Source organism: Marmota marmota, unplaced genomic scaffold, assembly GCF_001458135.2.
Source record: "Marmota marmota marmota unplaced genomic scaffold, marMar, whole genome shotgun sequence".
Taxonomy (NCBI): Eukaryota; Metazoa; Chordata; class Mammalia; order Rodentia; family Sciuridae; genus Marmota; species Marmota marmota.
Genome location: NW_025999949.1, coordinates 22157112 through 22183164, shown reverse-complemented (window position 1 = coordinate 22183164; position 26053 = coordinate 22157112). Strand labels below are relative to the sequence as shown.

General features: G+C 44.9%; 1 protein-coding gene across 2 annotated transcripts in view; it reads right to left on the bottom strand.

Moving 5' to 3' along the window:
- Fer1l6 (fer-1 like family member 6) overlaps window positions 1–26053 on the bottom strand; it is a 133697-nt gene that overhangs the window by 25270 nt on the left and 82374 nt on the right. The window contains exons 23-34 of one of the 2 annotated variants that reach the window (XM_015486290.2): window positions 24171–24281; window positions 23783–23944; window positions 22436–22616; window positions 19868–20094; window positions 18048–18170; window positions 16760–16799; window positions 14964–15079; window positions 13628–13759; window positions 12626–12751; window positions 9588–9715; window positions 4234–4404; window positions 1547–1707 (exon numbers count right to left, since the gene is read on the bottom strand). In XM_015486290.2, the coding sequence (XP_015341776.1) occupies window positions 1547–1707; window positions 4234–4404; window positions 9588–9715; window positions 12626–12751; window positions 13628–13759; window positions 14964–15079; window positions 16760–16799; window positions 18048–18170; window positions 19868–20094; window positions 22436–22616; window positions 23783–23944; window positions 24171–24281 (1678 nt within the window). The remainder of the gene's footprint in view (window positions 1–1546; window positions 1708–4233; window positions 4405–9587; window positions 9716–12625; window positions 12752–13627; window positions 13760–14963; window positions 15080–16759; window positions 16800–18047; window positions 18171–19867; window positions 20095–22435; window positions 22617–23782; window positions 23945–24170; window positions 24282–26053) is intronic. The other variant, XM_048802091.1, reaches the window with a different exon arrangement.

Here is a 26053-nt window from a genome sequence, read left to right as displayed (position 1 = left end):
TATGCTGGACCGGTAGTCAGTGACGGGTATGATCCAATTGCAGTGGTATCAACCTAAGACAGGAGGCTGACGCCTAAAGGTCAGTTTTCCGATGACCCGTAAGAACCATATGTTGAATTGGACAACCTACCAGGCACGGTCCTTAAGCCACATTGCTTGTTGTTTAATTAATCAGAAGGGGGGAGATGCTGGGAGCCATTAGCCAAGTAGGTATGACAATTTCCTTGCCAGCGTACCCTATGTTGCTTAGTGGAAGGACTCGTGGAAATAGGACATTTTGCAGTGACATTGCATGTAGGTGACCTTGCTCAAGGACCAGGGCGGATCGGGTTTAGGGCGTTCCCGGTTTAGGTTCCAGGTTTAAGATTATTCCTGCTGGGAATAGGGCGTATCCTGCTGCGTGAGTTCCCCTTGAGTTCTCATGGGATTCAGACAGTATTTTTTGGGAGACAGAAGCCCAGTGGGAGTGGATTTGGGCAGAGAACGTGGATTTCCCCAGAACGTGATTGTAGACAGCTGGTGTGAGTTCGGGAATAAAGAGTTGCTGTTTGAATCTACAAGCTGTGTGGTGGCTCGTGATTGTGTGCCCAGCCAGACTGCGGCATTCTAGAGTGGCAGCAATGTGCAGATGTAACAGTAAAAAGTTGTTCTGTATCATTAAAGCAAAGGTGGATTTTTTTCATTCTGAATACATGGAAGTTTCTCTGGGAACTTTGTGGCATGTCCTATGATGCTTGTGTAGAAAACCTACTTGTTGTTATTGAAATAAGATAGTTATGGGTACAGCATTTATGGAGTAATCAATTGTACCCAGTTATTTATATAATATTAATTTTAAGGTTACTGTCTCTATTCTGACCTGATCCTATCTTATGATCTATACTCTAGAAATACAAAAAATGTGCAAAAACATGGATAAGGAACTTGTAATTAATGCTACAATTAATCAATGGTCACTACAAAAATGAGCAGGATGTAGCTAAAAATAGCATAATCGTGAAATGGAATATTATCAAAATAAATCAAATATTGATAATAATTGTTCAATAATGGAGTATTATAAAAGAACAAAGCAGAATCATCATAATCCATTGGAAATAATGAAAAAGCAGCGTAAAAGGTAAAAGATTCATGTGATCGGAAGAGAAACCAGAGTATGTGGCTCAGTGGCAGAGCACTCATCTAGCAAGTGTGAGGTACTGGGTTCAATCCTTAGTACCACATAAGAATAAACAAAATAAAGGAATGCTGTCCATCTACAACTACAAAAAACTTTTTTTTTAAAAGCAGGGTACAAAACTATGGCATGTTTCCAGTCCTTTAAAAATGTAACGTATTATACACAGACAAACCCACACAGCATGTAGCACAGCTAGCTGTCTGAATTTGGGGATGGTGAGTGGTTTCCAGTCTCCTACTTGCTTTTCCACATTTCTGCTGTGGGCATGCATTACTTTCTGATTAGAGGATGCACTGTGCCCTGGAACACCATGGAATCATGCTCCTCAGGAGGAGAGCTACAGCAGAGGACTCTGAGGGGGGTTACCAGTGTCTTCGTCGGTGAAGACTGTTTTTCCAGAAAAGACCTTGCTTCCGATCTGTATTTTCCCAGGGCGAAAGTAGGGTCCATCCAGCTTGTTGTCTTTGCAGAGCTTGGTGAGGATCTCCGTGGGTTTGGATGTGTCCCTCCAGGCATTGTACCCTTCTCTGAAAAGTGGAGCAAGTTACAGAAGGGTGAGGCCTGGCTTCCCCTGGAGAACACTCTGAAGTGCCCCCATAGTCAGGCCACCCAAGGGTGACCTGGGCAGGTTCCTTAGATTCACTGGCCATTCTCTACACCTGGGGCCAGTGTTTTTGTCCTGTTTCTTTCCTTTCTGGTCAAACACTTTTGCATATGTCCAGCTTGCAGGTAAGACAGGACTTGTGAGTGGAAGAAGTGACCTTGGCATAACAGTGTTAACCATGTTAAAGTTCATCCATTTGGTGGCATTTCCTATGTTCACAGTGATGTGCTACCACTACTTCCAACTAGTTTCCAAAAGTTTTCATCACCCGCCCCCCAAAAGCCCTGTATCCCAAAGAGCAGTCACTCCTCTTCCAGCTCCTCAGAACCTGTGATAGCCACCAATCTGCTTTTGTTTCCTGGCAGGTAATTTTTGTCCAGTTTGGTTCCTTGCCCTGTGGCTGCTGCTTATTCTAAGAGGAAAGCCTCACTCACCCTTCCCATCTATCTGCTCCTTTCTTCCCTTCTCTTCCTCCACAAGAACCATACATGGACTCAAGTCACAGGCAGACGGTCTGCAAGTGTTGTTCCTTTAATCAGTGATTTGAAGTTCCTAAATCTCCCCAACCCTTCCTTCCTTTAAAAAAAAGTAGCTGTTTGTTAAAAATTATTAATTTGCAAGGAAGTTCTAAGAACTATGACCAAGATAGCTTGGTTGTCTCTGCACATCGGGACACAAAGTTCCATCAGAATTTAACCCACTTAAAAATTTGAATGATTCAAAAAGGCCCACACAGTAGTTTCCCACATGGTATCTGTGATGTGAAGATCCTGGGAAGTTCATCCACCCCAGCCTGAAGCCACACAGGGGTCGCCCTCTAAATACGTGCTCTCATCTTATATAAAAGTGTTCAAGTGAACAAAAGTGGCATCTTCCCTGAAGAAACCGCTATCTGGCGAGTCCACCATCAGGAACTCTTCCAAACAAAGTTTACATCACATTTGTCTGCAGCCACCCTCTCAGATTTCAGAATAAGAATACCTAGTCACACAGCAGAACACTCCAGGGTACTTGGAAAGTCATGACAATTCCCAGGAGACTTGGGCATTCACTAGAGTCCCCCAGTGAACTGGATTCTAGCCTCCCAAAAGAGAAGACCAGACAAAGAGACGGCTGGAAGTCTTGCTATGGAGGAGATACGGCTCAACTCCCTCAGTGAGAGTGTGAACAGGCACCATCCTTCTAACAGGCCATTTGGACACAAAATATGCATTCATTTTAATAGAATAATCCACATTGATGGAATAATCCATCGTTGGATACCCAGTGAATTCAGAGAGGTCCTTGGCCGGCTTTCATACTAGGATGCTCACAGCAGCAATATTTATAATACAATAAAGAATATATTAGTGCCCTACAGTTCAGGAAGAAAAAGTGGCTCCATTATTTTATAATAAATTTATGTGATGGAATACTGTAGAGCTATTGAAGTAATAATTATAAAGAATACTGATGAGGGCTGGGGCTGGGGCTCAGAGGCAGAGTGTGAGGCACTGGGTTCGATCCTCAGCACCACATAAAATAAAATAAAAAAGTTATTGTGTCCACCTATAATTAAAAAATAAATTAAAAAAAAGAAGACCGATGACATTATAAAATCTTAGGCTATAAGGGTTAGTATAACCAACAGTTTACAAAACTTCCTGGGTAGTGTGAATTCAACTTTGGGAAAAAAATAAAATAGAAAAATATTAAAAGAAAGTATGCAAAAATGTTTATGTACATTATTTGTGGGTAGAATAATTATAGCATTAATTTGTATTTATAATATTTCCTAAATTTTCTACAATGAATGTGTATTACTTTATATGCATGAAAATATTTTTACAATTATACCATGAAACACCAATGAATGTTCTTATGTTTTCCCAGATGAAATCTGTAAAAGTTTTTTTTTTAAGATATCATTCACAACATGTTTTTTTTAAATATTAAGTTGGTAGTCTGTATATTTAAATAAAGTATAATTCACAATCTTTGAAAAGAGATTAGTATTCCTTAGTTTGTAAAATGATTCTAATATCTCAATGGGCTCTTGAGAAAACTGAAAGAGATTCTCTGTGTAAAGCTCTAGCAGTGCTTGGTGTAAGCATTCGTGAGCATTTGTAATGGAAGCTAAGATATTGGCATTTGCATTATATTAATCCTTCTTCTAGAATCATCCCCCACCAAGGACCACTGGGTACATCTGATGGAACAAGTGTATCACGATTCAGCCCTTGACTCTCGAAGAATCTGCCCTGGGTTCTAAATAAGAGCTACATTCCCAGGCCTGGTGACCCTCAAGGGCACAGAACAGTGTCCCCAAACAAGCACAGCTGATACGAATCACATTTGAGATGTGAAAGCTGTGGGTCTGGCCTTCTTAGCAATAGACAGTGGGGCACAGAGTCCAGAGCCCTGTCCCGTCATGGCCTCTGACGGTGTCTCCATGGGAGAAGGAGCTTACATTTCATACTGGCTCTGCAAGCCACAGATGGCTCGGTGTTTGCTGTAGAAGCGGTTCTCCAGGTCGATCTTGGTCTCGCCAATGAGGTCATCTGTCCCAATCATGTCATGGTCATAGATCAGCACGGAGAGCAGGGACTCCTTTGGGAATGTGGCCTGGATCTCGAATGACCTGCAGTCCAAGCAGAGGCTTCAGGATTAACAATGTTTGGCAACAGAGGGAATTTTTCCCAGCTTGGCTTTTAGCTAGCCTGCTATTCATATCCACGAACTGCTCAACAATTCCATTAATCCTGAGCAGATATTTGTTCAGCTTAATTTCGGATGAAAGTATAATCCACTTTAAATTCCTGTCCATTTCCAACAGCCAATAATTTTCCCTTTGATGGGCCATGTCTTTGAGTTGTCAACTTGTGATTTTGGTCTCAAATGGGACTGATTTCCAGTCTTCGTTTGGAATCAACAACTTCCTAATTTTACAACCAGGGAAAGTTAATCAATCTCTGAATAAATGGGGGTAAGGTGGTCTTCTTAATACAGCATGAAGCTAAAGGCAATGCTGTGTATAAAACACACACTTCACCTCCAATCACTCAACTCGAGACCATTAAATTCCCTTACCTTCTGTTGTATTCCAAACCAAGACTGGAAATCAGTCCCATTTGAGACCAAAATCACAAGTTGACTACTCAAAGACATGGCCCATCAAAGGGAAAATTATTGGCTGTTGGAAATAGACAGGAATTTAAAGTTGATTATCCCTCCATCCGAAATTAAGCTAAACAAATATCTGTTCAGGATTAATGGAATTGTTGAGCATCTAGGGAAATGTTGCTTGATCAAGGAATACCAGCTGGGTTTATTTGAAAAGAAAACTCTATTGAGAATGGAAAATCACCATAAAAACAAAAAATTCTATCAAGCTGTCTCTACAAAACTCTGAGCCCCTTGAGAATAAGGACCTGTTCTTTTGGTCTCTGCATCACCGGAGCTTAAACTTGACCTGCACAAAGGATACTAATGAATGTTTCTTTGAACTTCAAGGGATCTCAGAAATCACCATATCCCATAGCTTCATGTTACAGATAAAAACCCTGAAACCTTGAGACCTCAAGAGACTTGCAGAGGATCATAAATCAAGACCCGTCTGGGATAAGTGCCAGTTTTCTAAGTCCTTAGTTACCACACGAATGCGAGATATGGAAAGAAACAGCAATGCCGTCAGATTTCTCGTGACAATGGGTCATCCATACTACTGAGTTTTTGCATTAGAGCAGATGCTTGAGAATTCAACTTTGAATGCAATGCAGCGTTTTAGGGAACTGTCTTTCTAAAAATAAAGTCACAGGCACACCCGTGTTTCTCGAGCTGTTGCAGACTCTGATTTCTCTGGGACAGGGTGGGCTGGGCTGGGACCAAGGGACAGAGAGGAGGATGGAGAGGGGTGGGCTTTTTATTTCCTGCATGTCCACAGGCCTGTCTGGTCCCTTGTCCCCCTAGTCAGATCCACTTAGCCTGGACTCTCACTCTCCAGGTTGGCAGCGACTGTCATCACAACACAGCCAATGAAACCTCTCCAGGGACAAAAAAGCAGCTCTGGTGAGGCTCCAGCAGGACAAGAATATGGCTGCCCAGGGAAGAAATCCCTGTGTGTTCCATCTGAAGGCACAGCGTTGCCCATCTGGGCTCCCAGATTTGAATTCCAGTCTGTAATTGATATTCAGGAGGTCACAAGGAGAAGCTGCCAGCGGTCTCCAGGGCTGCCACTGAAGAATTTAATAAGTGCTTAACTGTCCCTGGTAACCATGACAGAGGACTCGATGGCTCTCCTCCATCTCCTCAGGCTGCGCTCACAGATTAACCTCACCTTAATTTCAATTGGAGCTGTCATTTCGAGCTCCCCCATATAGCCCCTCGTGGTTGGACTCCCAATTACCCCAGGGAACAGTAGGCTTACGCCAGCCGTGAGCTGGTGACATGCTATCATTAGCTGCAGCCAATGCCGGGTTGAGGAAAGATAATGCATCATGAAATGAGCAAATATGGAGACAGTGAGAGCATGCAGACCCCTGAGCAACAGAGCAAAGATCCCCGGGCTCCTCTGTTCATCCCCCATTCATTCTTTATCATGCCTGCATTCATTTGTGTGGTATACCTCAGACACCCAGTTGTCTGAGATGGCCAGAGCTCAGAGGGAGACACAGACAAGGTGTTACAAATAAACCTTCTGGACGAGGGGAATAGAGAAACAAAAAGACGTCTCTTCAGGGGAAATGTGAGGGTAGATGGGAATGCTCTTGGCTCCAGAGCTGAGGAATTTCTGATCTTAGCATCTGACCCACGCAGGTCAAATTCACTCATTATCTACTCTCAGAAGCCCCTGCGCCTCTACATTATATTTCACAGAAGAAATTCTATATTTGTCTGAGTTTGGGGTTAATGCAGGCCTCTCCAGGAGTGTGCAGCTTTCTTGAAAATGGGGTCATAGCCCCCTTGTACTTCTCCAACAGCTGACACACCATCTGCTACCCAGGGACTGTCTGGATTGAAGAGAACAAATGTTTGCAAACCACTCGCAGTGGGCTGGTCAGTGTCACGTGTGAACTTGGTAAGACCGTGGTTCCCAGCTACGCAGACACTAATCAAGGTGCAGCTGTGGAGGTATTTTGTCAGTGGGACTTACATCTAAACTAGTTGACTTCACATAAGAAAGATCGTCCTTGATAATCTGGGTAGGCCTCATCCCACCAGGTAAAAGGCTTTAAGAGCAAAGAAATGATATCCTAATCATGACAAGAACAATATACAGTGTATGCTTATATGTCCCCCTAAACTAATACCCTGAAGTCCTAACTGCCAGTGCCTCAGAATGTGACCTTATTTGGAAATGCTACTTTTAGAGGTAATCAAGTTGAAATGAGGTTGTTGGGGTGGACTCCAATCCAAGACCAGTGTCCTTATAAGAAGGGGCAGTGGCGCAGAGACAGAGACAGAGAACAATGTGAAGAGATGTAGCAAGAGGCCATGGGAAGATCAAGGCTGGGGCCGTAGGGACACATCTCCAAACCAAGGGACACCAAGGATGGTCAGCAAAGCACCAGCAGCTGGGAGACAGGCATGGAGCAGGAGTCTCCCCTACAACCCAGAAAGAAGCCCACCTTTCTGATATCTTGCTTCCAGACCCCCACCCCTGGAAGTGGGAGGCACAGCCTTAGGAAACCAATATGCACACTCACGTGGCCACGTGGTCTCTTCTGTGGTAGAACCTGGATGAGGGTCCGGTCCAGTTCCTGCCACACCCTGCCCTTTCCACGGGCTGCTTTCTAGAGCACCCATCCCTCACCCCAACACCCCCAAGGTGGTCAGGTGCCCTCCCAGGGCTTTCATGGGACATGCCACACTTCCTCGGAATCACACGTTGACCTATTTTTCTCCCAGTATTCATAGGAAGCTGGGAGGCCCTAGAGTGCCTGACGGACAGCAGATTCTCAACATCTATGGGGAAAGAGGGGCGCTCTGCTGGTGGACAAGGAAAGCAAGGTGTGACCTGGCCAGTCCAGCCAGGACAAAGGCCTGCACATGTGCATGAGCAAGGGGAGCTGAGGCCCCACAGATCCGCTCCTGGGGCTCGTTGTCTTTATTTGTGGCTGATGATCAAGGCAATGGAGATCCCAGGGAACATTCTGGGAAACTGAGGGCCACCCATGAGGAACTGCCCCGTGGCTAGACAATCTCAGGTTGACGCACAGTGACGGGTCGCCTGGGATCCCACAACCGTGCAGAAGTTCAGTGTGTGCACACAATCGCGCCTTCATTCCAGACCCTCGTAGTACTTTCCGTGTTCCAGGCCCTGTCCTAGGTACAGGGCTGTGGCGTGGGCCAAGGGCCTGCCAGAGTAGCTCTTCCATCACAGAAGACCCCAGGTCAGGCACGGGAGCCTGTCGCTCTCCCGGCTGGAACCCTATGGGGTAGACCTGGCAACTCTTGTCCCTGAGTAACAGTTACATACACACCCCACGAGGCAGGCACACCTGGAGAGCTTCTGGAAGAAGCCCTGCAGCCCAGAGGCAGGTAGGAATCTCCCATCATCCCCTCTCTGTTTGCCACAGCCCCATAACAGGGTAGTAAGGCCGGTAATAAACAGAGGCTGCCAAGCACTTGGCAGGATGAAGTGCTGGTGATATCGATGCAGACGATGACAAAGGTCATCTCTGATCAGAGAAGCAAGGGCGAGTTTCCCTGGCACTGCCATTTCAACCACCCCATTAATCTGGACAGGCAAGAGGGTTGTTGCCTCATTGTCTCAGGAGCAATAAAATCTAAGAGACTGACGCTGGTCAAATGTCAGAGGGTCCAAATGATCACAAACTCATAAATGAATTTAAATGAGACTGATAGAGATTTCATTCCACACTCCTAGGTACTAAGGAAAAAAAGGGAAGAAATTAAACATACTTCAAGTACCTCCATTGCTAAAATTACCAGGGAGGAGGAGAAGGGAGCCATATTTTGAGTATTGACTGTGTGCTAGATGCTTCAGATATTCTTTCAAAGGAGTCTGAAGAGTCGGGTGCTATACTATTCCTTTACAGAAAAAGAAAATTAGGATCAGAGAGGGTAAGTCATCTGCAAAGGTGGCACAGCTTGTATATAACAAAGTTAAACCCAGGTTGCTTTGATTCCAAAGTCAGTGGCTGACAGTTGTACAGACTCAAGCAGGGAACACCAATGTGTGACACACCAATGAGGGTTGGTGAAGGTACCATGAGGTGGAGAATTCCTAGGTGACTAGCCCACCTACACATGTACAAACGTAATGGTTTATAACACTTTGAAACCAAAACAAAACTGGGGGACTCAATTCAACTTTTTAATCTCAGGGGTCACCTTAAATTAGCAGCAAAATGATGTGAGAGAAAACCCTGTCTAGTTGGGGACAAAAGATCAAACATCTGGCCCCTTCTCCTCTAATTATGAACTGTGTAGACTTAAATACATTTCTTAACTTTTCAGGACTTTTCCTTGTTTGTAAAAAGGAAATCTCTTTGTCCAGATGCAAGAGGTGGAAGCTGATGACCCTTCAAGGTGCCCCTTAAATTTAAGATTGAGGAAATGGCTATTGGAACACTATGCATTGTATGACAATCACCACATGCTACCAAATTCCGGAAAATTCTACCCATCTCCATGAACGGACTTGATTAGCCATGATCAAGAGCAGAAGTCACCATTTAACCTTCTACCACTACTTGACCCAAGATCCCCTTGCACATGAACACAGGCACATACACACACCACCCCCGCAAGAAACACAGCAGGAGAAGACTCAGGAAGGACAATGTCAGGGCCACCCACCTTCCAAACACCGGGTTCAGTTGTTTGGGGATGTATTTGTCGCGCTCTTTGATTTCTGTTTTGCCAAGTCTGAGCACGATGTAGGGGTCTGATTTGCCATCCGGATCAGCTGGGCTAAGATTGAACGCCTGGGGAGAAGAAAAGAAAGTGGCCTTGCCCAGTGGTTTCAGAACTGGCTGCATTCAGGAGTCATAAATGCTTTATCCCAAATCCTGTCTCCAGACACTTGGATTTTATGGGACCTGGGCTTTGGGATTTTTAGAGCTCCCTAGGTGATTCTAGTGCACAGCCAGGGTGAAGAACTACTGCTTTAGCATCTCCATCTTGCTGTCAAAGGGAAATTTATTGGCTTTGCCCAAGTTCAGCTTTCTCTGGTGGTGTCTCCCCAGCGGAAAGCAGTTCTTGGCACAGAATAATGAGGACCCTGCTGGACCAGGAGGCAGGAAGCCTGAGTGAAGTTCCAGTCCTAGTTCTGCTGACTGTGATCATGGGAAAGTCGTATTGTTTCTGAGATCTAAGCGTGAAGTCATGGGGTGGACCTGAAGGACCCTCCCAGCATGGGTCTCTGACCCGTGACCCCATTAGTCCCACGTTCACAGTGGCCTGCAGGGAGTTGAGCCGTGTCTCATGGTGAAGTCTGACTCCAGACTCGCTGGCCTTTCAACTATCAAAATTGAATACTGTGCAGGGAGGGGCCCAGGGAGGGGCCGTGAGACAGAACATGAAACAGACGCGGCAGCTCCCCGCTGCGGTGCAAGAGGAGCGAGATCCCCGCATTTAGGACTCGATCCCACTGACAGACAGGCAGAAGCCCATCAAGTTCTATGTCAAAGAAAGTCCCCTGGAGCAACTGCTTCATAGGCAAAAATTGTGACCAACCTTTACGCCAATTACCTGGGGAGAAGTACGATCCAAAATGGCAACCCCTTCTTTTCTTCTCCTCACATCACACAACTTTGATTCTCTACATAACAGTCACCTCTAACACTAACCCTGTTTATTTAGCTGTTCCTTTGTTTATTTTCCTGTCTTCCCAGGACCCAAGGGCACTGTCTTCTGTCTTATTAATTACTTCACTTTCAGGACATAGAATAGGGTCTTTTAATATTTACTGAATGAATGAATGAATGAAAGGATAATACATCCATTTAAGAAAACCCTATGCAGTTACTATAAAGAATGAAAACCTGTATTTACTGATCTTAAAAAAAAAAATCCAAGATATCTTATTGGGTGAGCTCACCAACCCTCCCCGAAAAAATAGAGGTCAGGAAAAATTTTTTTCTTTATGCAATTTAAAGTAGTGCTTTAAAACTTCATTTAGTGTTTCATTAAATTAAAATATTTTAAAATTAATTTATTACTTAATTAGTTACATATTAGGATAAGAGAGGAAACCACACACGGTCACCACTACGGGAAAGGTCAGTGAAAACCCTAACTGCAGTGAATTTCTCCCTCCCTGCAACCCAGGGCCACCACCCTCTGACCCTCTGTTTATTGAAGTCCTCCTGTCCTCAAGTTCCAGCCCAAGCCTGCCCTTCTTCATCCCGTCTCCTGGATGAGAATCTGACCTGCACTCCTGCCCTTGGTCCCGAGGGTACTGGACATGGAAACAGACTGCAATAGATACTGCAGAATGACTAAATGAAGAAGAGGGCAAATGCTTCTCCAATCTCTGTGTTTATTAAAATTTCTCCCTCTCTTTCCTACTGTCATACTCTCATAATTCTGGATTTCCCAAATAGCATCCCCTGAAACCTTAGTTCTCTAGGCTTTTCTGTAGAAGAAAAAAAAATGTGTGGAGCTAATGGTGTTCAAGATTCATCAGTTAAGTAGGTCTCTTTGCTTCTGGAATTCTCAGCGCCTTGAAAGTGCCAATGAGCTTTGTGAATCTCAGGAACTGGAGAAGGGAAATGAATCATTGGATGCACTGTTGCTCAAATTTACTTGAACACACTGTCTGTTTCTCGAAGGATGCATATTAATTATCTCCCAGGACAGGAATAACTTCCTGAATGCAATTTTGAAAAGGCTGGTCTAGAACCCTCCTGTGGGTGGGTGTCAAACAGAGACTATAGGGCATTGTCAGTGTAAGTACTTCTAATCTCTCCAGGTAGCTGGGACTATCTTAAGGGAGGTGACCTTGTTCTCTTCCTAACAACTCCCTGGCACACAGTGGATGTTTGGATGATAACAGAAACCTGAGAACTCCATGATTAGAGAACAGCTGGTTCTCCCTCAAATTAAAGAATAGCCCATTTTTATTTTATGCTTCATTTATGCTTCTTTAAAAGAAGATAGGTCAGGTAAGCAAAGTTGACATAAAATATGACTACTGCAATCAAATACAATTATGAAAATCACGTTCAAGGTCAGAAGATAAGAACAATCCATGAACTGTAAGGGTCCATACAATTACTTTGATGGTGCAAAGCAAGTGTGTGCTATTTGGCTCCCAAAGTCCTGCCAATCAGGCCAAAAAAATTCATAATTGAAGTTTTGTGCTATTATTATCAGAAAGGGGGAGACCCAGCAGAGACAATGTTTTTCTTGGAAATGTACTCAAAAGGAAATTTCTGGCTGCTAGGTGTAGAAGCCATTGGAAGAGTTCCACAGTACAGCCCATGAGCTCCCTGCTTCAGCCAGGAGAAGTCCATTATACTGACCCAACTTCACACCCCATTAGAAACTGACTTCTGTGCCCCCTAAAGGTATATGTTGAAGCCCAATGCCCAGTATGACTGTTTGGAGACAGGGCTTTTGGCAGGTGATTAATGTCAAATGGGGTCATAAAGCCTCATCTGATAAGGTCTGTGGCCCTATAATAAGGGGAGGAGATTCCAGAGCTCTCTGTCCCTACATATCAGCAACAGAGGCCCCACAGAAACCAACGCTGGGAGCACCTTGACCCTGGACTTGTGGCCTCCAGAACCATGAAACACATTTCTATAGTCAAAGCCACCCCCACCGTGGTTTTTGTCATGGTAACTCCTGCAGACTACTACCCCACCACCCAGAGCCAACACATGGCTCACCGCGACAATGTACACCCTGATCAGGACTTGGACAGGGTAGTTGAGTGGGATCCCTTGCTGGATTCTTAGCTGCCCATTGTCCTCAGAGCCAGAATCCTCGGGGCATTTGTAGATGCAGAAGGAGCCCTGGAATCACAAAACACAAGGAAACACAAGGAATTGAAACAAGAAGGTCAGCATCACCACCAAAAGTCACAAAGCCTAGTGCTAGCTAGATGGGCACCGCCTGGAAATCGGGAGGACCTGGGTTAGTGCTGCCCTTGCCAGGGGATGTCCTCAGGCCATTCCTGTGAGCTTCTGGCATCTGAGCATCTTCGTGGGACACTGGTGGGTTGGGGTTGGTACATTAACACCCTCATCACAGGACCACTATGTAAGGAACACAGCAAATGGGACCTCGGGTGTCTTTCACCTGCTTATGCTTCCCAATCTCATTCCATCCCATTGCAGTACTCCTGTTTCCAGATGAGGCCTCTGAGGCTCAGGAATAGGGCACACCTTACTCCAGGCCACACCACTTATTAGGATGAAAATAACTAGGATTAAAATTGAGACTAGCAAAGTGCAACACCTATGCTATCCCAGCACAGCTGTGTACCAAAGGCCCTGCATGCAGTAGGTGTATAGCAGATGCTAGCTGCAACTTTGTACTGCGGATACCATAAGCCTACTAGATGGGCATGAATCATTTGATTAGTTTAGTTGTCCAGCTGGCGGGCTTGTATAAATCATATACATGGTGTGTTGGTGAAGGCCAAGTGAAGTCCAGTGGTCCTTTTAGGTAACAACTGTCTCCTCAAAGTCCTCAGACTAAGCTCCACCCCACCGGCTACAAACCAAAATATCTCCAAAGACTGGAGCTGAATCTTGTGGCATTCTAGAGTAGAGATTAAGGATTGTCCTTAAACACATCACCCACCACAATCCCATTACCAGAGTTGAGTCACAGATGACATTTATGGGCAGGGTTAGCCAAATAATGGGGTGAACAGGGGAACCTGCCTTAAACTTCCCTATGACTCTGTCTCCATCCAGACCATGGTCATCTTCAGTAGATTTGCCTCTGAAGAGCTCAAAGGTTTTCACCCAGTCTTCAAAATTGTTGAATTCACTCTCGAGATCACCCTCGTATATCTTCAGGGAAAAAGGAGAAGATTAGGCTAAGCAGAAAGGAGCCACAGGATTGACTTAATGAGAAAAGCTCAGATTCTCTGAAATACATGCTCCTTGGGAAAATGTAAGATGCCATGGTTAACTTATCTTTCTTTCTGTTTCCTGGTTTGTTTGTGGTACCAGGAATTGAACCCAAGGCCTTGCACATGATAGCAAAGCACTTTACCTGAGCTATGTCCCCAGCCATCCCCCACCAACTTTTAAAAAATTTTTGAGGCAGGATCTCACTAAGTTGCCCAGGCAAGCCAAGACTGTGATCCTCCTGCCTCAGCCTCCTCAGCAGCTGGGACTAAGATGTGTGCCACCACACGGGGCTTATCTTAAATAAGACAACAATCATGGTTTGGTTCAGCATTCCAGGAACTACTATTCTGAACTTTTAAGTTCTGGTGAACTTTTAAGTCCAAAAGAAGTATAGCTAAACCAAACAAAATTTTAAAATATAGAGGTATAAATATGACAAACCATAGTTAATTGATGTCATTTGTTGCTAGATACAAACTTTAGAACTTCTAAGGAAATTCAAATCAATGCTGTTCATTAGTTCTTAACACACATAAAGTGATGGAATATTTGTTATTATTAAAATGCATATAGACATGACTTTTCCAAGTGGTAAGTGTACTTTAGAAATGCAAACTAGAATTGAGCTTTAGGTTTGGTAATGAAATTATTTATTCAAATTTCCTAACAAAATTATGTACCCAAATTGGTAGTCTATATACAGAACTTTCGTACTCCAAATTTTCATATCCATAAATATGGCTCTAATAGTTTCTGAAGGATGTCAAGATCGGCCTGATGGACTTCACTTTATTGGAGTTAAAACTCCTGCTTTTCTAAGTGTGTACACGTCTGCATGGTGATGTCAAGTCCACGAGGTGAGCCAAGGGCTCACACATTGTAAAATACTTTGCCAAGTCCAAGTTTAACAATGTAAGTTATGCCCCCCCTCAATATATAGGGAAGTAGAAAAAAAATAAAATGAATGAGCTCCATTGTCTTGGCTTACATACTTAAGGTTTATTTCTTTGCACCAGTGGTTTCAAGGAACACCAAATAAATTAGTTCAAGCAAAGGTATTACTAGGATTTACCAAAGCACAAAGGGAGCCCCCCTGCTGAGCACCTCACCCCACCCAAATAGAGATGCTGTGTGCCCATACCTTCAAGACAGCCAGGTTAGGGATTGTGTCATCTTTGGGTTTCTTCTTGAGCAGCTTGTCTTTCTTCTTCTTTGGGCTATCTTCTATGTCAACCACTACTTCATCTGGTTTTGCTCCTGTGGATATTCAGGAGAGACTGCTGGATTTCTCATGGAAGTTGAAATGAGAAGGAATACAGACAAGTTCCTTCTTTCCCTTTGCTCTGGTACCTGTCATAGGTTTTAACTCTTCTTTTAAAAAACATAGCAACATTGGGGGGCTGGGGTTATGGCTCAGCGGTAGAGCTCTCGCCTTGCACATGCAAGGCCCTGAGTTCGATCCTCAGCACCATATAAAAATAAATAAGTAAATAAAATAAAGTTATAAAAAAAAAAACAGCAACGTTTTGCTGCAGGATTGCTATATGCAGCCCTGCAGCCTGTGTACCATGTGGTGGCAGGGGAAGCCACTCACATAGAAATGGAATGTCCGCGGATCCCCAGAGGCCAGGCAATGTGTTGACCTCTCCAAGTATGTGTAGTAACTCATTAAATTAGGCACAGAGAGGTCAGATTATTTGCCCATTCACCCAATGAGCAAAGAACAGAGCCAGGATTTAGATCAACTTAAAACCTTTTAGTTACACTTTCTCTTTTTTTAATATTTATTTTTTAGTTGTAGTTGTACAAATACCTTTATTTTACTTACTTATTTTTATGTGGTGCCGAAGATCGAACCCAGGGCCTTACACGTGGGGCGTGAGCGCTCTACCACTGAGCTACAAACCCAGCCCAACTTCCTCTTGAATGTCTTTAGGGACTTTTTTTTTTTAGTTGTTGTTTTCTCTCTCTCTCTCTCTCTCTTTTTTTTTTGCTCATTATTCTTTTTTTTGTTTGTTTGTTTTTAATTAGTTACACACGACAGTACAATGGTCTTGACATATCATACATTTGAATCAAATGGGGTATAATTTCTCATTATTCTGAGTGTACAGGTTGCAGAATCACATTGGTCATACAGTCACATTTATACATACAGCAATACTAATGTCTATTTTATTCTGCTGCCTTTATATCCCCCCTTTCACTCCCCTCCCCTCCCATCACTTCTCTCTACCCAACTTAAGGTGACACACTTCTTTCCCCCCGCCCCTCACATCATCATGGATTCATCCAGCTCAACGGGACTCAAATATGTTAAGTGTCTTACACAATATGATGTTAGTGGAATTACTCAGTAACTTTTTAGCAACAGACCCAGGAAAAAACTGCAAGGGATGGACTTCTAGATCTGCTCTTTTCTAGCTGTGTAATCTTGGACAAGTTCCTTGATCTCTTTGTACCTCTGTTTCGTCATCTGCAAGATGAAGATGTTATTGTCTACGCACAGGGTTGGCCAGGGAATCACATGTGCTAATTAGTACTGGTCTGAGGATCTGAGTGACCCTGGGCCTCCTTCATCTGTCAGTGTCACCTGAAAAGCCTTGGCTACTTGCTATTACTGTTACATTTAGGCTGTGACCTGCCGTGGGCTTCAGTTGAGTTTGTGGTCATTTCTAATCCCAGGCTTCTTTCACTTGGGTTTCTGCCAAACCAGATCTATTCAATCCTTATAACCTGAGTTTTGGAAATGAGCATTCTGGTGCCGAACAAAATTCAGAGACCTGGGAGCTGTGACTAGTTCAAATACCTATAAGACCTTTATAAAGCACCGTCATCCTCCTGATATTGCTTTCTCACTTGGGGATGCGGCTGAGTTCTAATATACCTCTCAATGACCCTTGTCGATGTCCAGGAATCCCCAGAACAACCTCTTACCTGTGTTGCCTTTTGTTTCCTTGGGATTGCTCTCCTTTGCCTTAGAAAAAGAGAGACAAGACAATTGACGCTGTCGTGCCTAATTTACCAGTCCTGACTGCTAACAGCTCTAATCCAATTATCCCAACTCTCTGCACTCAGAGATGCCATTTTAAAAGAGAATTCAAACAGTCCCCCAGATGTCCCTGGAGTGAAGCTTCACTGGATCAACATGAGACCCAACTGCAGTGGGATATTCTGCCCAAGAGAAGAATGTCCACACACCCAACAAACATGCCACCAAGCTGTATGCCTCCTTGTCCTCTCTGGGCAGCCTCCTCTTGGCCGCAGGGTAGACTCTCTCCCCACTATTCTTACATTCCCCTGGCGCAACTCACCAGTCTGTGCTGAGAGTTTTACTGGCTGGCATGTGGGGTCCTTGGTCCCACATGGACTGGGGAGGGGATCAGGGAAAAGGGAAGGGGCTAAGCACACACGGGAAGTGGTCGCTTCCATCAGAGCAGAAGGAGGGAGGTTTAGAGGCAGAGACTGGTGTTTGGTTTGTTATTTTACTATATATCAATATGTGTGAATTGTCCTAGATGAAACTATAGACTTTAAACTAAAGAATCAGAAGAGTCTCTATTCAACTAAATATAATCATAACTGACTACCTTTCATTTCCTTTTTTTTTTCTAGAAGTCTTACTAAATTCCGTCAGTGAGCCTTTGCCTAACTCTCCAGACACTCCCCCCCACCCCCGCCCAGTGATCCTCCAGCTTTATGGCTTGTTCCTTGTTCAGTTCCAGGTACACGAGGCTCTGCTCTTGCTCTGGCAATACCCCTGGTTCTTGCCTTTTGCTAAGGCCCAGACTTGCCTTTACTTTGATAATTTCCCATACAAACAGAGAATCCTGCTGAAGACCTGATGCCATCTGGCCTGGGTATCTCCTGGTGCACACGAAGCCTCTATCACTGATGTCCACCAAGCAAGACTCCACTTCTCCTTGCTGGACCCCCTGATCTCACTGGGAGGAAGCTCCTCCAGGTGCCAGGCTGACCTGGACATCCTTCCAGCAATGACAACAGAGCTGTGTCTGCGCCATCTCCACCCTCAGGGTGGAGGTTTATCATTCTAGATCCTTGGCCCTTCTAGAATTCTTTTTTAACCTTTTGCAGTTAACAAAACCACACCTGAGTAAGATCTACACCTAGTGAGATTTAAGAAGAGGGCTGTGGGATTTGACGTGGGAGAAGGTGCCGTGGGTTCTCTTCAGGCCCTGGAATGTCACAGGCAGGGGGACAATACCTTCTGTGCTTTCTTCAGGGAAGCATAGTACTTGGACCACCAGTCAATGACATTTTCAGCAGATTCATCTGCGATGGTCCTCTTTTTCCTTTTGGTGGATCTCCGGGCAGGCTTCTTGGCATCCTGCCAAGGAATAAGGGTCGGGTCATTAGTTGGGCCTTGTCTTGTGGCATACTAGTGGCCGAAAGCTTAACTGAGGAAGAGAACAGATGTACCCGTTGGGTTTATGGTAGCAGCTCTCTATCATGCTGATAAATGAAAATCTAATAAACTATTGATAATAAATAATGGATCAATAATAAACTATTGAGATACTGTACTTGATACTGGGGATATATGGGGACTGAACTCAGTCTGACATTTGGGAAGCTTAGAGTTCAGTGGAGGAGAGAGGCAAGTGTCAAATCAGCGGACCACAGGACACAGCATGGCACAGAGGAAAGGGCACTATCTTCAGAGAGACCTGGGTTGCAATTCATTAAGCAGCTAATACCAGTGCTGTGATTCTCAGATTCCTCAATGATAGGCAGAGACCAGGGACTATAACACCTGCCTACTTCACTGTTATGAGGATTAGGTGATGTCACCTAGGCAATTCTCTATTAGCTTCATTTCTTTCAACAGGTATAAATAAATGACATCTGTCACATAAGTGATGGGGTGAGGGGGTGCAGTGATATACACATGGCAGAAAGAGGCATTTTGGGGAGAAGAGAGTCATGGCACTGGAGGCAGCCTATGCAAGACTATCACACATCTGGCATGCCTGCACTCTCCCCAATAATTCTCTTTTTTTAAGCAAATGTAACACCACTTTTCATTTTTCTGATTGCGCATGATATAGAGTCACACCATTCATGCAATCACACCCATGCATAGGGGTTATAATGTCCATCTCATTCTCCCATCCACCCCACACAAACACCCTCCCCTCTCCTCCCCTGCCTCTCCTCTGCTCAACCCAAAGTTCCTCCATTCTTCATCCCCACTACCACCCTCCATGGATGAACATCTCTTGAGCACCATTTGTTTGCCAGGCACTCTCTCAAGGGATGGGATAAAAGAAATGTGATGTTATAAAATCATCTCTTTCCGGATTTAGAGTTTTATGGTGTCAACAAACACTGGGACCAAGCACACCAACCTAAACTAATGGGTGCCATTTGAGGGTGATGCAGAGAACCCCAGTGAGGGGTCACAAATGGTATCTGAGGATGGATGAGATAGATGGGCACAGCCTGAGCAATGAGTCACGATTCCCTCTTACTATTCTTTTTATTTCAACCTTTATTATTCATGGGGCAGGCCGTTTCTTAGGACTTTCTTAAAATGGTCTTGGACTTTGTACTCAAATTTATAACTTAGAAAGATCAACTCTGTCCTTGGCTGTAGTTCTTTGTGTACTTTTCCATCTTCCCTTCCTGAATCTCATTTAAGTGAGGATGAGAAGTCTTACTCCTCTGTAGAATCAAAAGGTCCATCTTTTTGTTCCCATATGACCATGTACAAAGTAGGCTCTGAATACTTGTGTACTAGTCCTGGAAAAAGAATCCATTGTCTTTTCAAGCTAATAAATTTAGAGGAGTTTGTTTTCAATTAATTATTATCGCCACATAATTTCATATACATTGACTTTCTGATTCTACAAGAATGCTCTTGTAGAATGGGTATCAATATCAATATTAGTGGGAAACTAATACTCAGAAAAGCAGGTTGCTGGCTCAAGGCTGTACTGCTAGTTGTCAGAAAGATTAGCACATAGATCCTCCAATGCAAATTCCAGTGGGCCCTGTAAACATGAGGAAGGAGCACTCCCTGACCTTAACGTTTCCATCTTTTGGTGCCTCCTGGGCTGCCGGTGTGGGTTCAGGCCCCAGCATAGGGGAGGAGTCAGGTATGTCCACCAAGACAGCTGGCTGAACCTGGGCAGAGTCCGGAACCACCGTGGGAGGCGGATCAACGTCCACATAGATGTGATCTGTTGGAGGGTCCTGGGAGGACTCACGGAGACCAGGAGATTCCGTCACCACCAGTGAATCTGAAATTGCTGGGGCAAAAGCACACGCAGTCAGAGAACAGGGCTGCAACAGAGGTGGTCACGTCAGACATCTGATATTAGGAATCAGACCTGGACTCAAATACGACAAGTGTTACATTTCTGAACCACTTTTCCTTACTTAAAAAATGACAATAAAAATACTCATTTCACTGGGGGATAAAATGGATGTTCTGATGTAAAGCATCTGGTGCATAATAGGTAGTCAAGAAGTGGTTGCATTTGTTGTTGATCCCTTGGGGACATGTCAATCTATCATGGCCACTGGAATATAAAAATCAAGGCTCAGGGCCATGTGCTCAGTGTTGGTCGTGTCTCTCCAGTGTATTAACACAGGAAGCTTTTGGAAGGTCCACAGCTCAGCTTACTCCTCAATACAGGCAGAGCTCTGAGCACTCGAATGCCCTGCTTGGCAGGGAGCAGAGGTAGGTCCTTGGACCTTATGAGATTCTTCACTGGCCCTTGATACCATTAAAGAATCATAATGGGGTCATTGGCTTCTAAATAGCCCCTTCTCTGCATTTTTGCTGTAGAATTCCATGCTTAGGGACAGTTCTCAGTTGGGAGCCTCCATGGCTGTCAAGGCCTCCAGAGAGTCTCCTCCTCCAGTTGCTGAATTTTCAGCAGCAAATTTAATCCAATGAATCTTACAGGTATCTACTCTGCTGGACACAGAGACAGAAATCAGCAGGACAGAGTAGAAAACTGAGAATGAGATGGGCAACTTGGCTTATGAGAGAGAAGTAAAACCAACGGGGAAAGGACTGACTGGTCAGCAGGCCTTGGGGTGGGGATGGTCACTCTAGGGAGAAAGACTAGCTGCATCCCTCCTAAAATCAGGTACCAATGCAGATTGACAATGTAAGTGCTAAAACCACAAAGCCAACCGCAGAAAATTTAAGATCTTTGGAACCAAGGGGAGAACAAGAGTTTTTAAAACCAGATTCTGAAGTACAAATCATATAATTTAAAACATGGTTGGATCTAACTACATCAAAATTAAGGATTTCTGCTCAAAGATGAGGACTGTAGGCACATTTAATCATTATCTTTCTAGGAAAAGATATGAGCAATAGCTACTGGCATCAAGAACAAAGAACCTGTGAATCAAAAAGAAAATTAAAGGAAGCACATCAGACACAAACAAAGGACACGGGCAGACGAATCACAGAAGGGGGATTGAGACAGCAGGAAGGATATTAGAGGTGCGCAGTAGTAATCAGATAAACCCATGCTGAAATAACCACAAGACACTATTTTGTATCCACAGGATAGAAAAAACAAAATCCAACCTACGTCAAAATAAAACCTCAAAAAGGTGAATCACAGGAGGTATGCTGAGGAGGGGGAAGTGGGGCTGCAGGGGAGAGATGGTAGAAGCATAGACTGGTTACTTAGTTCAGCACCATACTCCAGAGCGCCCCCTGTATGTACTTAATGAAATGACATGTGCATGTTCCCTGTGACCCAGCAACTTACTCCTAGGCATACATTCCAGAGAAATTCCCATATAGCATCTTCCGTCACCAACACAAGGATTCATCAAGATGCAGTTTGTGAAAGTGGGGAGTGGCACGCAGCTAAGGGTCCAACACAAAGGGACAGGAAGAGCAAACTACAATAGAGGAAACAGGTGGTTGTAGTGAACTACTGCACACACAGCACCATGGATAGACCCAAAAACATAGTGTCGAGTGAAAAGAATAGGAAACCAAAAGACGATTATAGTACCATATAATTTATGTAGGTTAAATATGTTTTAATTTTATAAGAATGTCATTGTGGGGCATACTGTAGGGAGGGAATAGGAAACAGAGACAGAAATAGGAATCAGAAGAGGGATTAAGACAGCCTTCAGCTGGTCATGCAGTTTGCCAAACTCAGACTGGAGCACTGTCTTCCAAAGCCAGGGAATAAGTACCAGAAAATATGAGCATGTCTTGCTCACATGGAAGATAAAGACAGAGAAGCCCTGAAGGGATCAATAATAACAATAAGGCATGGAGATGAGAAGGGCAAGATTTCAACTTGGAGCACCTGAGATCCAAAATGGAACAAACCAAAATGACGTCAAGCACAAAGCCAAAAGAAGTGCCAACAGAGTGGAGAAAGAAGGAGCTTGTCATACTCAAAGATGCCTTCTGAGAGGAGTCACCCTGATGTGAGTCTTAACGCAAGAGTTTCACAGCTGAAAGAGGCAGAGGAGACTGCAGGAGCAAGTCTGTCAGAAAGATCCACCCAGCCATCTGACTGTGAGCCAGGTCCCCAGCAGCCAGCCTGCAGGCACATGGCTCTAGAATCGCAGATCCAGAGTGCAGGAGGAGCCTCCTACCTTGCTCACCTTGGGCTCCATCCACCTGTGAGATCAGGGCAGGAGGCTCTCTGGATTTACACAAAAACTGCTTCAAGCAGTTGATGGTGTAGGTGCCCACAAGGGTGCTCCTCCCGAAGGCTCTCCAGTCCACCACGCAGATGCTCAGTGGCGGGTGCAGAAGTTCATTCTCAGGCAGCTCCTGCAGGAGAAGTGGGTGTAGCAGGCCACTGCCTTGGCCAGGCCTGGATGATCACACTTGCTAACCTGTCTGCGGGCAGGCCCAGGGCCAGCTCGCTGTCCACCCTCTCCCTTGCTGTTGCCTTGCTCTTCTGTCCTTCAGCCGGCTATGCAGTTTGCCAAAACACTGGAGCACTGTCTTCCAAAGCCAGGGAATAAGTACCAGAAAATATGAGCATGTCTTGCTCACAGTTCATCCCAGGTTTAAACTGTAAACACCTCTTCTCTAGAGCAGCGTTTTCAATGCTCTTATGTTGCCATTATTGGCCAGTGGAAGTCTCCTTCAAATGACAGACTACTCAGCCCCAATATGTCAGATGAGAGTCAAGCCATTTAAGGAGGAATGAGGGTGTGGGGATAGTGCCCTGTGCAGTTGTTTCCCCTGGTGGCCCGTGAGGCTTAGTGAAGGCCACGTGAAAAGTTTGCAAACAATGTGCACGGTCCTCAACTGTAGTCTTCCCTAAGTTATCATCATGTGTCCCATGGTGCTGATGGGGTGGGACACAGCAAAATCACTCCTTTTAGTTAGTTCCAAATCAGAACACAAAAGTATATTGAAATAAATAAAGTGCAGGTCTCCACGCACATCACTTTAGAAGCATAAGTGTACGTGCAAACTACCGACATTCTAAGAACAAATAATGTTTGTTTTTTTAATTGAGCCATTAAAATAAGTTTTGATAGACTGGTGGTTCTAAGACTGTCACGTGTGTTGGGTCCACCTGGAGGGCTTGTTTAACCAGAGACGCTGGGCCCCACCCTCACCAGCTTCCAGTTCAGGTACTGGGAGAGGATCTGAGAATGTGCTGGAACTGCGCATTCCTAGATGATGTTGCTGGGCATGAACTGGGGCCAAACTTCAGGAACCACTATTCTCAGCAAAAGTGTTTCAACCTGTTTTGATTTACTGTGTGATCTATACCCCAAAACGTCAAAAACAACAATCGCAAACGTCTACTTTCTTATTCTGAAATTCTGGCTTTTTGCAATTAGACTGCTCCTTCTTTTAGGCAATGGACACCCGCAACCGCGAGATTTCTTCCCTAGCCAAGCAGAGGAAGGGGTGGGGTGCGGCGGCTGAGGTGTGGCGTGGGCGGGGCCATGGGTGGGGCAGCAGAAGGGACGCACCACTTCGAAGGCATCTGCCTGGACGCTGAAGTTGGGGTTGTTCTTGTAGCTCTGGATCACGCAGGACTTCACTCCCCGTCCCCCACACTCGATGAGGACCTGCGGCCGGTCCACGGACAGAAGCTGCACCTTCTTCATTTCACGGACTCCCCAGAAGAGCACCTGAGGAGAGGACCCCAGAGCTGTCACCCACAGTCCCAGGGACCCACGTGAATACCCTGGAGATGGTGGGAGTGTGCCTTGACCCCCAGAACCACAGCGTGCTTCCAGGCCTGAACTCCGTCTGGTGCAAGCCCGATGGGGGCTGCCCGGGGTCAACCATCCACCCACACTGCCCCTCTCACAGTGTAGACAGGACCACTGCCAAGTCCCGGGTCCTGAGTCCTACCTCCACACGGTATTTACTCAGCACTGGCCGAATGTTGGCAGGAACTGGGTAGATCTGGGAGAAGTCTGGTGGGTCGATGGGAGGAAGCCCTTGAAGCCCAGTGGGGGGGACCTGCCACACAAAATAGGGGCAGATGAGAGGGCTGGAGAGGAGCGAGGAAGATGGACAGAGCCATGTGATCCCTGCCTCTGTAAAACATGGCAGTTTTGTCAACTTGAAATGCAACAAGGACCATGCAGTTTACCAACTTTATCTATTCATTGACAAATGCATTACTTCCAAAGTGGCACTCAGTGTGTGTTGCAGGTTGATAAGATGTAGCCTTCAGGAAGCCCCACGGCACAGAGGGAGAAAAGCAAGACAAAGAGGAAGACCCTCACAACTTGATGAAATTCCACAGGAACTACAGCCGTGAAATGGAGAAAGAAATTCGTTTTTATTCTGAAACTATGAGTCCTGCCTATTCCCCCAACTCTAGATTGTCAAGACCTCAGAAAAGGGGTAATGCACCACTACAAAGAGATTCAGATTTGATGAAACAGCAACTACTTCTTAATCAGTGAGCTGAACATGATGTTTTTTGAAGGCAGAACTCAGGAGGAAGACGTGTCATTTCTTCTGCCCTTGGGGTTATACAGGAAGACAACTGTATTGACATCTCCCACAAAAAGACTGGAGGATGTCACTAAGGACAGGGTCTTTCTCCTGAATGGGCCACCCTACACTGCCTTCAAGACCTGCTTACCACACACATCTTTCAACCTTTCCTGACTTGTTCCCAGCTCCTGTGGTCATTTTCCTGCCCTTGCATTCTTTGCATGCAGAGTACCCTCCATATAGGTTTAGTGTAGAAATTAGAGGACTGAGTCTGGAAATCAAACTCTACTGTGTGACCTTGCACAAGTTACTTTTTCTCTTTGAGCCTCAGATGATCTATTACCCCCTCAGGAATCAAACGTTCCATTAAACTTTGCCTTGGAGCCAGTGTTTCACCTCACTGGGATGCTTTGCCTGAACAACCTACAGGATTTGTTTACTTCTTCTCATTCTCAAAGCTCCTCAAGTGGTGCTCCATATACAGTACGTTCTTGATAAATGTTTACTGGCCAACTGACACATCAGCTCCGTATGCTAGAAAGAGCTTGATTGCTCATCAAAACCTGCGAGGCACAAACACAGCCCCGTTCCTTTTTCAGACATATTCTAGTTGGCAACGACAGATGTGGTTAAGCTAATTAGAAGAAAGCTCAGAAAAAGAAAAGCAGATTCTGCAAAAAGCCAAATAGGCCCAAGATAACTAGGCTGCAGAAGGATCCAGATAAAGGAGCTGGCACGAGGAGGATGAATTACTCAGCATTGCCTGGCACACCGGAGTGGGCAGCGTGGCGGGCAGCATGGCTGCAGAAACCACCTCACTGGGGAAGCTAATTGTTTCTGGCTCCAACCATAAAAACCACAAAATAGCCAAGATGGTGACGTGGGAGAAGCTGCCTCTGGGTAAGTGTTTTATTAGATTTTCATTTTAATTGACACATAAAAATTGCACATATTTATGGGGTACAGTGTGACATTTTGATACCTATATACAAAGGGTAAATGATCAGATCAAGGTAATTGGCACATCTACCACCTGAGATGAATATGTGGGAACATTCAAAATCCTGTCTCCTAGCTATTTTGAAATAACTCACCATTGTCAGTCTTGGTTGTTGCACTGGGCTGTGGGGCATTAACCATCCTGTCTCCATCCCTCCCTCCACACCTACACCCTTCCCAGGCTCTGCTGGCGCTACTAATGTGCCTCCTAAAGACCTCATGCTTCCTCGTCCTGGGAGTGCTGACATGGCAGCATGGGCAGTGCCCTAAAGAAGCTTCAGCCCAGC